Source organism: Antechinus flavipes, chromosome 4 (genome assembly GCF_016432865.1).
Source record: "Antechinus flavipes isolate AdamAnt ecotype Samford, QLD, Australia chromosome 4, AdamAnt_v2, whole genome shotgun sequence".
In the NCBI taxonomy this organism is placed as follows: Eukaryota; Metazoa; Chordata; class Mammalia; order Dasyuromorphia; family Dasyuridae; genus Antechinus; species Antechinus flavipes.
In genome coordinates, this window is record NC_067401.1 from 335,156,231 (window position 1) to 335,170,872 (window position 14,642).

Sequence of the window (14,642 nt, forward strand, 5' to 3'; positions counted from 1 at the left end):
TAAATTAGGTGAGGAATTCTTTGTTCAAGTTAACCCGTGAAACTAAGAAAAATGGAAAATGGCTCTCAATTCTCCATGGTCCTCTTCCATTTCTCTGTTGATGGTGGAAGAGTGGGAGGATTTTAATCAATATATAACAATATATAATCACTTACCTAACTTTTTAGTCATCTTTTTTGCCTGTGTTTTTCATGAGCACAATAAGATGACCCCCCAGTTTCCCTTGATAATTTCCTTTGGCTTCATGATATAATTGAATCACAGAAACTCCTTTGTTTGCCTATCCAAGGAGAGCCTGTGAATCAGATTTTCCCAGTTAACTTTCACTTCTTTTTAACTTCTGTTTTCATTTATAGTAAGAATATCAGTATTTCTCCAGAAATATGTTGTCCCAGGAAAAGAATCTCATACTTAGAGTACCAACAAATTAGTTGATATTTAAATACTGGTAGTACCTTTCAGAATTTGTAATGTAGATTACCAGTAGTGGTATAGTCTTTGAAAATCAAAGATCGTGTCATGAAGCATTAGGGTAGGTTTTTGTGAAGGAAAAAAAATCTCATATTAAAAAACAACAATAACAATTTCCTGATATAAAAAAAAATTAATGCTTAAAATCTCAGAAAAATACCATATTAAATTTAATTAGATATATAAAATACCCAGTAGTTATAGTTCTAGAGCTTTTGGAAAGATGACTTGTAATGGGCTGAAGCTCGAGTTGATGCACTGAGGTCCCAAGCACCGTGAGGCTAAATAGCAATTGGACTATACTCTATTAATATATGCTTGGAGAAAGAATGGTCCTGCCCACTCTCTGTGCAAGTTTTGATGTCTTGTATAGGAAATGACATAGAGATGATTTTGGTGGGTGGAGTGAGAGAGGCATCAGTGCATCAACTCGAGCTTCAGCCCATTATATCTCCCGCTTTCTTTTGTTTTACAACACAGGTGGTCATGCCATCCCTGACTTCTCAGAAAAGGAAGTGAAAGCACCAAAAAGGAGGTGATCACACTGAGAACCCCATAAAAAGGTGAAGGGTGGGTGTGATTACATGCTAATGGGTTTGTGCATACCTGTTTCTAATAAGACCCTTCAGCCCAGAAACCCTCTAGCAACCTCCACTTCCCTTTGGTGCTTTTCATCTCCCTTCCTGAGAAGTCAGGGATGGCATGATCTCCTCCTTTTCGGTGCTTTCACCTCCTTTTCTGAGAAGTCAGGGAGGGTGTGACTACCTCCCGTTGGGGCTCTCACCTCCCTGAGAAATCAGGGATGGTATGACCACCTGTGTTCTAAGACAAAAGAAAGCGGGAGATGTAATGGACTAAAGCTCGAGTTGATGCACTGAGGTCCCAAGCACCGTGAGGCTAAATAGTAATTGAAAGATACTCTATTAATATATATGCTTGGAGAAAGAATGGCCCCGCCCACTTTCTGTGCAAGTTTTGATGTCTTGTATAGGAAATGACGTAGAGATGATTTTGGTGGGTGGAGCTGAGAGGCAGGGTCATTGTTTCTCCAAGCATATATTAATAGAGTATCATCCAATTGCTATTTAGCTTCATGTTTTTGGGACCTCAGTGCATCAACTCGAGCTTCAGCCCATTACAATGAGTACTTCCTTTTTATCTGCATTGTAGAAGTAATTCAACTCAATAAGAATATTTATTAATTTGTATTGTATGAGTAACATTTTAGCAATCTCTAAAACTTTTAGTAGCTTTGCTATTGTTTTTTTCCTCCTAGTCTCTACCTTAATGAATTTAATTTTACTTCATTATTTTTATTATGGTTTTTATTTTCATTTTGATATGATCACATCACTTAAAGTACATAGAAATGTACTTCCCTCTTAAAAATAAAATTTATTGATATCACTTGTATTTGTGTCAGTCATTTCATACTCCTCTTTCCCATGAATACTCTCTTGAAACAAACAAACAAACAAAAAAAAATTGAGCAAAAATATTTCATACAGTGACTATATCTAACAATTTATGCAATATTCTAACCTAGCAATCCTCTACCTCTCTACCATGAAGGAACAGGCATGCTTCATTTTCTGTTCTTTTAGACCTTCATTGATTTTAAAATCTGAATTCAACTTTATTTTGGTGGTCTTTTCATTTATATAATTTTAGTCATTGTATATATTATTTTCATTCTACTCAATTTCAGTTTGTACAAATAATTCCTCTTTTCTGTCATTTTGTAATAGAGAATAACATCCCATTGAATTAATATAATAATGATGATACCATAGTCTAAAAGCTATGCTATATAAATGCAATGGAATATTAATAATTGAAAACATTCATTCCCTAATTCATAGATACCTGCTTTATTCTAAATTCTTTGCTATCTATTATTGTATATTTCAGTTTTGTTTTTCTTTTATTTCCTTAGGGAATAATGCCTAATGTGGGATCTCAGTCAAAGAGTATGGATAGTTAAATCCTTTCTTGAATAATTCCAAACTGATACCTCAAATGGTTGAACTACTTCACATTTCTACTAACAGTTTATAAGTATTCCTAACCTTTCTAGTATTTCAGTACCATTTTTTTGGTCATCTTTTCAGTTTGCAAGGATCTGCAAAGAAACCTCAGGATTGTTTTTATTTTCATTCATCTTACTACTGGTGACTGTAAGTATTTTTTTAGATATAGTTTGCAACTCTTATTTTGAAAGTTATTAATATTGTAACCAGATGTTTAATGAAGAATGATGGTATTTTTGTCAATTCACTTAATATAGGGTAATCTAAAAATCTTCCTGCAGTTTTAAAGTAGCTTAAAATTTCAGGAAAACTTTTAGAACACCCTGTATTTTAAATATCACACTTTTACCAGTAATAGTTGATGAAAATACATTCCCTACTATTTCTCTTGTAATTCTATCTTTATTGATTTTATTTGTACAAGAGCTTTTAAAATTTACTTATTTAATTAAGAATTCTCTCTCCAACTGTAATTGTGAGAGGTAACTAAGCTCATCCTCTATTTTTTTTTAATGAAATGATCTTTTATATTCATATCATTTTATTTTGAGCTTTTTGTGATATATGGTGTACACTGTTAAATGTAATTTTTTGCCAAAATATTTTCTAACTTTCCCAGAAGTTCTTGTCAAAAAGGGAGTTTTTCTTAGAGAAATGTGTGCTGGATCTCTTCTATTCACTCACATAGTTGCCATCCTAGCATGTCCTTTTCACCATTTAAAATTTTTTTGTACTATCAAAAAACCTAAACTGATCTACCTGCTTCAGCCCTCCCAATTCTAATTATCTTCCACCCAGTGGCAAGTTGAGTGCTGATGAGCTCCAGTGGTACCCTATTATCAGCAGAATCAAAAATAAACTTTCTTGTTTGATATTTAAACTCTTTATAGGGTGTCTCCTCCCTATCTTTCTAAGCTTACACTTTACTTGCTTCCATATAATTTACAGACCTACTATATTAGCCTTACTATTTCTCAAATATTTCTCTCCACTTTTCACTTCTGTACTGGTCTGCATTGTTGGAACTGTGTGCTTCCTCACTTGGCTTCTTTTTGGATTGAGCTCGTCTAAACTTCTGTACAAGGTTTTCTCATTTCCTCCCCTCTATCCTCAATAGTATTGCCTTTTGTTCTCAGATTATTTTTGATTCCACTCAGTATATATCTTTTATGTATCTAGTTATTTACAAATCCTCTTTCCACATTAGAATATAAGGTCCCAGAAGATAAGGACTGCTTTTTGTCTGTTTTTATATCCCCATTGTTTAGCAAATGCCTGGTACATAATAAGTACTTAATAAATTATTGTATGACTGATTGGGTTAACTAATCACTAAACTATTGTTTTCAATTATTTCATTGGTTCATTTGTTCCACTGATTTTGCATGTGTTTTTAAACTGATACCAATTAAATAATTTTGGTGATTATTTTTTAATACAGTTTGAAATCTGGTACTATTTTATTTCTACATTTATTCATAATTTCCAAAATGGACCTTTTGTTTTTCCAAGTTAATTTTTATTATTTTGATTAGTTTTATATATTTTCTTAGAATTTTGATTGATATAGAATTGCCATTTTATTATATTGGCTCATCCCAAATAGGAATAGTGAATATCTATATTTATTTCTGCAAAAAAAATTTTAACCTATATTTATATAACTTTTTCATGTGTGTTGGTGGGTTCACTCCCTGAGATTTCATGTATTTTATAGTTATTTGGAACGGAATTTCCTTATTATTTTTCTTGTTTTTCACAATATTCAATAAAAGCAATTGCTTTTATATTTATTTTTAAATTTGCTTTCATGTTCTGCTGATGTTTGCTAGATACATGTCTATGTTTCTCTTTTTTTTAAAATAGTATACTTGGTTGAAAGAAAATTGTAATGCATACAATTGACTGAAATGTTCAGTTCTTGTTTAACAATGAAGACTCACTCCAATGTTTGTCAGAACATGTAATTATAACAAAATAGGTTAAAGTCTGGCAAATATGATGATTTATTAGACAGTACCTGCCTTGATTATTTTGTCCCCAACCTTATGGTTTGTTTACTTAGTTGATAGCGTTTAGTAAGCCTGCCAAAGTCCTAATCATTCTTGGACATTAGCCAGTTGCTATAAATAGGTAGATTGACCATAATACATATACCAGGTGGAGTTGATAACAGCAGGATCAAAAGTTAAGTGCAGCATGGCTTATACAATCCTTTAATTCCTAAATTTGAAGGATGCTATTTCTTAGAGTGAATGTGACAAATTCAGATTTCATTAAATGAAGAGAGGAACACATAATTTCATGCACAAAACAATGGTTAGATTGGCAATGATCATAGGATCGTATATTTTGAGCAGGAAGAGACTTTATAAGCTAATTAGTCCAATCCCTCATTTACAGATAAGGAAACTGAGGCTCAGAAAGATTAAGAAATTGAGACTTGTCTAAAGTGATCCAAGTAGTAAATGGAAGAGCTGAAATTTGAATCCTCTACATCCAGCATCCTTTCCACTTACAAAGTAATTTGTAATATTTCATTAGAAGTACATACACTGTATTATCCAGAAAGTTTCTGTCAAGAATAATCTTCATTTTTTTCCCTTTTTAGTCAGCTTTCAGTACATTGGAAGTAGCTTAAGAGGCTTCTCTAAATATGCAGGAATGGGATAGAAATCAAAAGGAAGACATTTATATTTATTTTAAATTCCTAGAAATAAAACCATTATTGATACTGTGAACAAAACAAGATTAACCATTCAGAACAAAAGTTAAAGTAAGGTACCTTTCTTTTCCCTTTGGAGTAGTTCAATGGAAACAGTACTGAATTTGGAAATGGATGAACTAGGTTCTATCTGGCACTATCTGTATGGTCTAAAGCAAAACACTTTACTTCTCTTGGTCTTAGTTTCCTCACCTGTAAAAGGAGGGATTTGAACTAGACCTCTATTGTTCTTTTCAGCCTTAAATATGTGGACCCAAGAGATAGAAAATATGATTCTTCTATTTCAGAAAACAAGGACAGAAGCAGAGAACTAAAATTTTGCATGAATAAATTTACAAACACAAAGAAAGTGAAATAAGGAAGAACCCAAAATATTTTTATATAATATTAAAGTGTTTAGCATAATAAAATTATAAATAACATACTATTCATATGGTATATACTTTGAAAGATCTTCAATTTCATTAACTATCATCAAGGTAGGATGAACTATCATGGAGAAGTTTCAATCACCACTATGTGCAATACTTCAAGGATTCATGATTTCCTTGAGATGGATTTTTTTTTTTTCAGGGACAAAGACTGCAGCCTCTCTTATTCTTCAATAGAAGGTGCTCCTGAGTTGCTATGGCAGGAAAAAATATCCCCTAGTGGCCAACCTTCTGGTGGTAATATGCCTCTCTATGCTTAGCTAGGGAGATGGCAGACGTACAGTCTGTCACTGCCAGGCTGTACTTGAAGCCTTTCCAGTTTGAATGAACCTGCCAGGGCTTTCACTCTGCTGCTACAACCTTTGAGAACTCAAGGTTGCTTCTATATACAATAAGGCATCAGGGTTGCATTTTAATGGTTAATAGCCTGAATTACCTAAACGACTAGTGGTAAAATTTGAAAATTGGAGAAGATTTTTGATATCTTTTTCTTATTACACTATTTGAATTTATCAATATATCTGTGATCTCATTGGCATGTATGCTTTTTCCAATGGTGCAGTTGGCAACTCACCTTTGTCTTCTATGATTCCTGTAATTACCCAAGAGAAAATCAACTTAACTCATAGGGGTTCTTATTTTTAAAAATCATGGCTATTGTGAAATATTTATACTACCCGTTATCACTCAGTTTTACAAGATTACTTTTTCTGATCATTTATGTCCTTGTAATTTTCTCATGCCACTCAGAATAAATCATTAGTAAAATGCTACAACTTTTGTATACTATTTCTTTGTCCTCTCCCCTCTTCCCCATGCCTTATCAGTGATCTTTGGATGATTAGAAAAGGATCATTCTGAGATAGTGTTGTTCCATGATTCACAGTCTTATGTCTTGAATATAATTTATAGTTTTAAACAGTTGCCTGAGGCTCACAGAGATTATGTAACTTGCCATTGGTCATACAGATAATAAATGTTGGAAGTTGAACTTGAACTCTGCCTCCTTCTTCCTGACTCTAAGTTCAAGATTTTATCCACAGCAGCATGTTGTTACCAAGAAAACAATCTTCATTAAAAAGACGAGTCTTTGCAGCTTTGAGAAATTTGGGATCATTGAAAGCACTATTCAATCTCCCAAATGTAAATCCAGTCTACTCCTGTTTGATTTGGAGCCCAACTCACTGACTCTGATGTGGAAATATATAAATATATTTTTTTGATATTCAAAATTACTATATTGGTACAGACATAAGGATTTTGAAATCTCCATTGAAAGACTGTAACAGGTTAAAGCTCTCTCTTGGTGGATTAGGTATAGTCTGATTGGAAAATTGGGTTTATATTATGTTCACACCCTAAAAATTCTTCCAGCTCTATAATCCTTAACAAAAGTGAGATAATTTATGTCCAGTAACAAAAAAAAAATGAATATGGGAAATATATTATCTGAAATGTGAGGGATAATCTATTAAATTTGTTATTTCTCTTACTTGGGCTAACCCTAGGGAATTAAGTAGATAATTTGCTTTTTATATTTTGCCATTGCTTCTTTTATGCTGCTTCTTTAGCTACATGAAAAGTTCCATGCTCTGGACTTTTACCTTTTTTCCTTTATTCCTTCACCCTGAAGTATTGTCTTTCCTGTGCCTTCCTTTTCTTTATCCCTTCCTTTATCTTGTCCTTTACTCCCAAAATATTGCTTACTCTGTGCCCCCTTCTATCTGAGCATAACATGGCATAATGGAAAGAGAACTGGATTTGGAGTCAAAAAACTGGACTTCAATCTGGCTCTTCAATCTTCTTAATTTTGCATCTTTGGAAAAGTTGCTTAAGTCTCTTGATTCTATGTCAAATGTAAAAATGAATAATAGTTAACATTGTTCATATAGAATTTTAAGATTTGTACGCAGGCAATGAGCTTCAAGGTTTCTTTCAGCTCTAAATCCTGTGTTCCTATGATCTGGAATGAATCCTACTTTCAAGGCAAGTCAGTGTAAGGAAAATTTGATAGATGGCAGAGGGTAATTAATGAACTTTGAGGATTCCTCACACCACAAGATGTATGCCTATTCTGTCTTTAGGGCTGGTTTGTTCCTCTTTAGCTTAACTGTTTTTAGCTTCCGGACATTGTAGATACATTGGAGACAATATATGAAGAACAAAAACTACCTAACACCACCACTACAACATAATAGGTAAAGAGTTGCCCAGAGTCAGAAATATCTGGAACCAAGTTTCCCTGTCACATATTGGCTATGTGAGCCTCTGCAGATCACTTCACTTCTCAATACTTGATAGCAGTGATGTCAGACTCAAATAGAAACAGAAACTAATTTGTATAAAAGGATCCCTGGGAGCAAAATATTGACTTAATTTTGAAATCTAGTGTTACCTATATGTTATATTTTATTTGTTTTGTTAAATATTTCTCAATTATATTTTAATTTGGTTCCTGCTGGCCGGCGTTTGATATCACTGCCTTCGTTAATTTGCTAAGACTTAAGTGTCAGAGAAGGTGTAGATATGCTTTTTTCATCCTAGAATTCCCTATGTAGTCATAGATCTATTGCTTGGCTACCTATGTAATTGTTATCTCTAGTTCAGGGAAACTGCACATGTTCAATAAACATTAAAAAAGAAAACAGAACATTTCCCTAGATCCTACTTACAGAATATATTCTCCCTTATCCCATCTGTGAGAAAAATCTATATGAACTACACTTCCCAGAAATCTCTGGGGCCAAATCCAACAGGCCAGGCCAATTAGTTCTGAACAGTTATCCCTAGTAAGCAAGAGGAGAAAAATTGACTTAGATCAGAGCTACTAGTTATAGGGTAGAAGGTACAGATACTTATTTCCGTTCCTTTTCTTAGTAATCTTTTAGGTTTACCAAGCACTTTTGACTCCCAACCTCTCCATTCCCACAACAAAAACTCAAGCAACCCAAATATAATATATTTGAGTGGATTTTATCACATTATTAGTATTGGCAGCATTAATTCTGAATACCAGGAGCATAAGGCATACATTTCCCCAACGCCCTGAAATCCTCTCCTTTCTAGTTAATATGTATGTATCCTTAAACTTTACCACATTGAAAAGAGCCATCTCAGCTGTCCTGATCTATATGTTGTCCCTTGACCCAAATGGCTGGGAAGGAGAAAGTGAGACTGGTGACTTTGCACAACCTTCCCTCACTTAAATCCAATTCACTTGCATGTCATCACTTCCCTTTCTTGATGTTATGGTTTTCTTCCAGAAAGGACAAACAACAATTATACTATTCTATTCTATACTGAATGCAATAATTCTGATGACAACTTCAATTAATCTACAACCTTCTAAATTTAAGTTCCTTTGCCTTTGTTTGTGAAGGGTTAGAGGGATCATTGGGATGGGGGGGAAACACCAATGGTTGGAACAAGAACTTCGTACCTTTCCCCTACCTTCACCCCTACTTCCTTCTTCACCTCACCATACAGAAGGGGAATGGGAATGAAGGAAATGAAAAAACAAAATGGTAAAAGGAAGCACTCCATTATATAATATGGTTACAAAAAAAAAAGTCAGGATGGATTTTAAGGATTCTATTAAAAAACAACAGTCAGACTGGAAGTTTAATCCTCTTAACAGCAAATAAACAAATATATGAAAAAAGTTAATGAAGTGGTATATCGCTGTAGTGTCCAGAACAGACACGGGGAGAAACCGATTTTTTAGGGAATCTTCAAAATGCTGATCTCATTCTCTTTGTGACAGTCCACTAGCCCAGCCCACTCCTAAGTGCACAATTCTGTACTTTGCTTTCCCTGGGATTCAGCTTTTTCCTTTGTACAAGGAAGAGGTTGGACTAGATGGCTTCTAAGGTTGCTTCCAACTTTTATGCCTATGGTTCTACAAGGTTGGGAACAGAAACCATTTTCTGGGTTCCCCAGTTCGACTTGCTTAGGGTCCTGGAAAATAGGTGGGGATAGGGGTACTTTAATTTTAAGTGTCCTTTTTAACCCATCACTCCATACCACCCACAAGAAGATAACATGAGGAGATAACTATTTCTCTTTTTTGGGAGATTACGTTGTCTTCTTTTCGCAAAATTAAAGTCGATCTCAAAATCACATTAAGTAAAAAAGATAACCACGCCATCCGCATGTAGTAGGCACACATATTAAAGGGTTGAAGTAGAGTCTCTCTTTGCTAAGCCCCCCTAACCAAAGGCTTGGTATTCATGGGATGCGGAGAAGTCACTCAGAATGAGAGGCAGAACTCTGGCCATTGTCTGGGATTTAGCAGAGGATAATTTAAGATAGCTCTCTGAGAGGGGCGGAGGGAGAAGGAAGAGGGGCGGTTATGGCTGCGCATGCTCAGCAATCCAGCTCCTCGGCCGCCTTCTGCTGCTGTCGCGGCGGCCGCAGTTAACTGTGATTACTGCTCCTCCTCCGGGCGTTGGTGCCGTGTGCGGAGGGAGAGCCGCGTAGCCAGCTGGGGATGGGAGAAGCAGGAAGGCAGCCAGGCAGCTGACGGGAGGCGTTTGCCCGCCTGCCTACTTGCGTGCGGGGCCAGCCAGCCGAGCGAGCTGCAAGGAGTAGGAGGAGGAGGAGGGAAGTGTCAGGATTGGCGATTCGATTCGGGTCGGGTCGGGAAGGCAGCGCTGCTAAAAGAGGGCCCCGGGTGGGAGACTCTGACACTGACACCCGCACACGCCTAGAGTGGGGAGGAACTGCCTGAGACACTGCGGGGGAGGGGGCGGGGGCCTGGAGGGAGGGGCGGAGGAGGGAGTGGAGAGCGCGGCGCAGCTGCGGCCGAAGTCGCATTCTGAGCCCGAGCCGCGGGAGGTCGGGGGAAAGGGAAGTCGAAGAGAGCGGAGGCAGTCAGGGTAAGGGCCATGGACTCGGTGGCGGCTGCGCGAGCCGCCGCGGCGGATGAGGGGATGGTGAGTGGAGGCGGCGCGGTTCGGAGCCACTCCGCCACTAGGTGAAAGATTTGGTGGGGAGAGACTGTCGGTGACAGAGGAAGAGAGACTGAGAGGATCTTGCAGGAGGGCGGACGAGTCGGGCGGACTCGGCTGTCACCCGGGAGCTGCTGCTATTGCCGCTGCTGCCTCCCAGTGGAGGGGAGGAGAAGGAGGCGGCGGCAGCTGTGGCACCAGCAGCCAACCTACAGCAGTCGGGGAACCCACTGGAGGGAGAGAACCGGACCTTCGTCTGTCTGTCTGTGTGTCTGTCTGGGTGCGGCGGCTAAGCTGCCCTTTCAGGATCCGTGTTTGTTTCCCGTCGTCGTGGGATTTCCTGCTGGGATATTTTACTCCTTTCTCCTTCCTTCCTTCCTCTGCTTCCCCCACATATCCTCCGCCTCTTCTTCCACCGTTTTCTTGTCTCTTTAACCATCCTGTCAAAACTGCCGCCCGGGATCGCCCTCCCCCTCCCTCGGTTCACGTACACTGGGGACGTCGCTCGTTGCCCTCTCTTTTGCCTCTCCCCTCCCTCTGAGCTTCTAAGCTAGGGGGCCGCAGAGGCGCTGGGAGGGGGGAAGCCGCGACTACCGTGGGAGGACCAGGAGGAGGAGGAGGAAGTCTGGAGAAGAGGGAGCGCCTGGGGAGACCATGAAGAAATTCAACATCAGGAAGGTACTGGACGGCCTGACAGCCGGCTCGTCGTCGTCGTCGTCCTCGCAGCAGCAGCAGCAGCAGCAACAGCAGCAGCTACAGCAGCCAGGAAGCCGGGAGAATGAAGTGCAGGAGACGCTCCAGTCCGAGCACTTCCAGCTCTGCAAGGTGACTGACCCGAAGGGGCAGCCCGGCGTGGGTAGGGCGGAAAAATGGGAATCTCTAAATGAGTCCGGGCTTTTTAACTGGGGAGTCCAAGGAGTCCCTTATCCGGCTCCGATGGATAGTTCTCATAGTTCTCTCTCTGCCTGTCTCTCTTCTTAGTCCTCTTCCTCTCCCTATCTCTTATCTCTTTCTCAACCCCCTTTTCCGTCTCTCCCTCCCCTCCCTCCCTTCCCCACTCTAACTCTCACCCCCCTAGCACACTAACTCGCCCTTTCCCTCCTTCTCTTCCTCTCTCTCTCTCTCTCTCTTTCTTTCTCTCTCTCTCTCTCTCTCTCTCTCTCTCTCTCTCTCTCTCTCTCTCTCTCTCTCTCCCCCCACCACCACTTTCCTCTTTCTACTATTTATCTATCATCTATTTGCTTATCTATTCATCTACTTATCCATTTCTCTCTTTCTACTCATTTATCCATCTCTCTCTACATTTTTTCTATTCATCTTTTTACTTACTTATCTCTTTACTTCTTTCCACTCCTTCCCCCCACCCCCCTTTTCTTTCTGTCTCTCCTCTATGGAACCCTAGAAAACACTTTGTGATTAAAAGCCTCTTAGGAGACTATTTTCTTCAACTTCTTTGCTGTGAACTCTTTTGACCCTTACATAATGCAACAGTGATTCCAAGATTGCCTCATTTATAATGCTGACTATTAAGTTAGTATTTGGAAGCAGTAATTTGGAAGGTTTTTTTTTTTTTTTTTTTTTTTTTTTTAAGCGTAAGACAAGAATCATAAAACCCTGGTGGCTTCTTTTGGAAATAACTTCTAATGAAGACTGGTTAATAGCCAGGCAGACTTAATTAGCAATTTGGTATTCACCTGTGCCTTTCATTTTCTTCTTTAAAATGTACTGGGAATGATTTTTGATGGATTTTTTTTATGGTATTGGTATAATAAGTTAATATTGATATTCTTGCCTGTAGTGTATAAGTCCTTAAGTTCAGGAAGGATGATGCAGCAAATTAGTTCCCTGTTCAGTAAGACATACAAATTAATTTAAATATTGATATCTTTATCATCTGAAATCTTTATATAGACAAAGTATTTTGAGGATGTGCAAATATACTTTTAGCATTATTGCTCTTTCGTTTATTATGGACTTAATAAAAGTAACAGCATAATTAGGTATACTTTTGTTGAGTTCTACTGTTCCCTTGGAAAGTGTTGAAGTAAAAGGCTTGGTGATTGCTTTATATTTGCCAAAGTATGTCTGTTATATCATTTCCCCTAAAAAGGCATTCTGTAGCATTATCATAGAGTAGTGCTGATGTACTTTTTTTTAACTGGAAAGGTTAAATACAGCTATAAAATTTACTTGTAGGTAGATTTTGGTAGCATACATATTCTAAACATTGAAATTGTTAATAGTGACTTTCATTTTGATGAGGAAAAGCAGGCTTTCCCCCTAAAAAGTCATATGAGTTCTATGAATTCTTCTCCAGTCTTTTCTTTTGCCCTAAAACATAAATCATATTTATTTATATATAAATCTTTGACTCTTCCTCTTTCTCTGTCTGTCATCTTTCTCCACCTATATAATTAGATAATAAGATATTTGTGTGAAAGGATTGTGTTCTTTTTATGTTTCTGTATTTTAGCACCTATCACAGAGCTTTGCCTAAAGAAGGTGCTTAATGTGTGTTTGAATTGAATAAGCCTCTCCCACATAAGTCTGACCCATTGATTCTTTCAAAATAAATATTCTCCTGTTGAAGTTGTTTAATTTTATAAATTGATAGAAACATCATCGTTGAAAGAGTTATTTGAGATTACATATTTTTAAACATTTTTCTAAACTTGAGTAATATTGGTTTTTAGAAAGTAAGCTCCTGGGAGAGAGAAAAAGTGTTTGTTTTTGCCTTTATAGAACTCTGTCTTGAAGGAATTTGACTAAGAGAAATGGAACTTATTTTTCAATTTTTCTATATTAATTTTGATGGCTTCATTAACAGTTGGCTGTTCTTCTAAAAGTCTTTACTCTTCTTTTATTTGTGTAAAAATGTCAAATGATTTAAATGGGAGGCATTTTTTCCCATTTTAGAGAGAACATATCCAAAGAGAAGATATTCTAGGAGACATCATCTGAGACATTAAGTAGAAGTCACAATTTTACATTTTTTTTGGCCAATCTTGAGCAATTTCTTTTGGAATACAAATAGGTGTTTCAGACAGTAGTATTTGTGTTTTTTGTTTTTAACTACATTTCAAATCTTTTTCTAAGATGTAATAATGAATTCCTCCTGTTCCCCCCCCCCCCTTTTTTTTGTCTTGTTATTGCTGTTGATTTCGTCATTTCCTTATCCCAAGACTGTTCGACATGGATTCCCCTATCAACCTTCAGCCTTGGCATTTGATCCTGTGCAGAAGATCCTGGCAGTTGGAACTCAGACTGGTGCTTTAAGGCTGTATCCTTTCATTTTAATTTTTAAAATGTGACTTTGTTGCCACCAACCTCTAATAGCAAATGAACAGTTGGAGTTGCCTTCTGTTAAATGCAGAAATTGAGAATGCGGTTTTTAATTGAGGGAGAAAAGAGGTTTCTACCAACCTTGGTAATAGGCATTAGTCTTTATATTTCTCCTTATCTTGCTGATCTGTGTATTTTGTTGTTTTCATTTGTAGGTTTACAATCATTATATGTAAACATTAGGTTAAAGATCCTATAGTTTGGAATTTTCTTTGAAAAGAGCTAGAAGTTTAAGAAGTGAAGTGGAAATAGCTTAGTAGCATCTTCTTGTAAAATTATGGTTTAGCACAAGAAACAAATATAATTTACAGATTTTTGTTAGTTTTCTGAATATTGTATGTATTAGTGTGGCATCATGATATAGTGAATATAAGAGGGAGAAACTCATTTCCCATCTTAACATTTTCTAGCTATGTGATTAATTTAAACTTCTCTGAAGTCTAGTTTTCTCTAGGAATGACAAGTGCCTGCAGTTTTTCATCTTGCAGAGTAGTTGATTGTGATCAAATGTGGTATGTGTAAAATTCTTTGCAAATATGAAAGAGCTATATTATATTAATTGATGATTAAATGCCATTTTAAATAAATCTGGGATTTTAAAATTGTTTATTAAAAGTTGATGTCTTGTTTTAAAAAAAAAAACACTTGTAAATCTTTTTTTATATTCAGTAAAACTTAGTGTATAGAAAAAAAT

General features: G+C 37.0%; 1 protein-coding gene across 1 annotated transcript in view; it reads left to right on the forward strand.

The window, feature by feature from the left end:
- The first annotated feature begins 11,255 nt into the window (after positions 1-11,255).
- STXBP5 (syntaxin binding protein 5) overlaps positions 11,256-14,642 on the forward strand; it is a 199,145-nt gene continuing 195,758 nt past the window's right edge. Inside the window, exons 1-2 of the mRNA XM_051996743.1 lie at positions 11,256-11,431; positions 13,789-13,886. Coding sequence (XP_051852703.1) covers positions 11,261-11,431; positions 13,789-13,886 — 269 coding nt within the window. The 5' untranslated portion in view covers positions 11,256-11,260. The remainder of the gene's footprint in view (positions 11,432-13,788; positions 13,887-14,642) is intronic.